Raw genomic sequence first — 1603 nt, forward strand, 5'->3', positions numbered from 1 at the left:
AACGCCTTGGCGAGCTTGTTGGGAATGGGACGGCCGGCGGTTAGTTTCCGCAAATAACACAAGCGTTGAGGTTTGCCAACTTGCTGGACCTAGCGTTATTATGCCTCCCAAGTACAATCACCACTATAGAAAAAGTTGGCAGTCTTCACCCGAGTTTAAAGGCTGGTTACGTTCTGTGGAAAACAAAAGCACAAAACCATCCTGTGCCTATTGTGGGAGCGAATTTTATGCGAAGCTTTCCGATATAAAAAAGCATGCCACCACCACCAAGCACTAGAAATCATCCAAACCGTACTACAGTTCTTAAGGGAAGAGGCTGCAGTTTCCAGCCGCAACCGAGCCTTCTTGCGGCAAAAGTGAGGCCGGTTTCTGCCTGTTCATATGCGAGCATTAGCGATCCTCGCGACTGACCACCTGACAAAACTCTGCAAAAAACAGTTCATGGACGGCAAAAGCACAGCAGGCTTGTGCATGCAGCGAAACAAGTGCACGGAGATCATTGTGAACCTGTTCTCTCCGCACTTTGTAGAGCTCTTGGTGGCCGACATTGGGGACTCGAAATACAGCCCGATCAGCGATGAGGCTACAGATGTTTTCACTACCAAGTTGCTGGGTGTAGTGGTGCGGTACTTTAGTGCTGCACAGAAGAGCATTGTGAGAATATTCATGGCGTTAAACAAACTGGACGATGGCACGGCTGTGGCTATCATCAGGCGTTGAAAAGCCTCCTCATGCGCATGAGACTTGACATGAAGCGTCTCCTCAACATTGGAGTTGACAACGCTTTGGTGAACACGGACGTAAACGGTGTTTTCAAGACAATGAGGCGCGAGTGGCAACTCCTGAGCTTGATAATGGCAAGACATATGTGCCATTCGTTGCAATTGGCACTTTCCCACGCTGTTCAGGGAACGCTTCTGAGGAACGCAGACTTCTTGGTGCAAGAGGTTCAGCGCGCCAACAAGGCCTACGAGAGGAACGACGCAGATCCTGCGAGGCTTCTTGAAGACCTCACACTCCCGATAAAGACGGTATGTAGCAGAGTGCTCACTCCAACGGCGGACATCGATAGCCCATTGATGGTCACCTAGATCCCAAGCCGTACTTGGGATACGAGTTCGAGAAACTAGTGAGCACGCTGCCAGCTGTTCCTGAAGTCAACTTGGTACGCCAGCACTGCGTTGTATTCACAGTTAAGCTAACAGCTTTGGCTGGACTTACCATCGAACTACAACATATTGCAGGCCATGGCATGGCTGTCTGTGGGAGCGTGCCTGCAAGTGCTCAAAGAACCTATTATGGAGCTGGCAGAACTTTTTGGTATACAACCAAACAAGATAGATCTCGTGGACACCCAGTGGAAGATGCTAACCGTGGTGAGTGGGCGAGCACCACTGACACCATTGCGTTTTGGTCTGAGCTCCTTGCATACTGCGATGCAGCTGGCTCGAACCAGTTTCACGAACTCGCGCACCTAGCAATCATTGTGCTCTCCTTGCAACACTCAAACGCAGAGGTGTAAGAGTCTTTAGCCAACTGAGCGTTGTGAAAACAAAGCAGAGGAATTCTCTCAGCACTGGCAGTACAAATGCCATCTTGAGCG

General features: G+C 50.1%; 1 protein-coding gene across 1 annotated transcript; it reads left to right on the top strand.

Annotated features, from left to right (window-relative positions):
- Window positions 1-381: 381 nt before the first annotated feature.
- LOC120842398 lies at window positions 382-720 on the top strand. The gene has a single exon (XM_040213492.1). The coding sequence runs from the start codon at window positions 382-384 to the stop codon at window positions 718-720; it is 339 nt and encodes a 112-aa protein (XP_040069426.1).
- The last annotated feature ends 883 nt before the right edge of the window (window positions 721-1603 follow it).

This window comes from Ixodes scapularis, unplaced genomic scaffold (genome assembly GCF_016920785.2).
Source record: "Ixodes scapularis isolate PalLabHiFi unplaced genomic scaffold, ASM1692078v2 PGA_scaffold12__126_contigs__length_90152505, whole genome shotgun sequence".
Taxonomy (NCBI): domain Eukaryota; kingdom Metazoa; phylum Arthropoda; class Arachnida; order Ixodida; family Ixodidae; genus Ixodes; species Ixodes scapularis.

Bases quoted from the DNA above. Each gene is read 5' to 3' on its own strand.
- LOC120842398 (XM_040213492.1), top strand. From the start codon at position 382: ATGCGAGCATTAGCGATCCTCGCGACTGACCACCTGACAAAACTCTGC.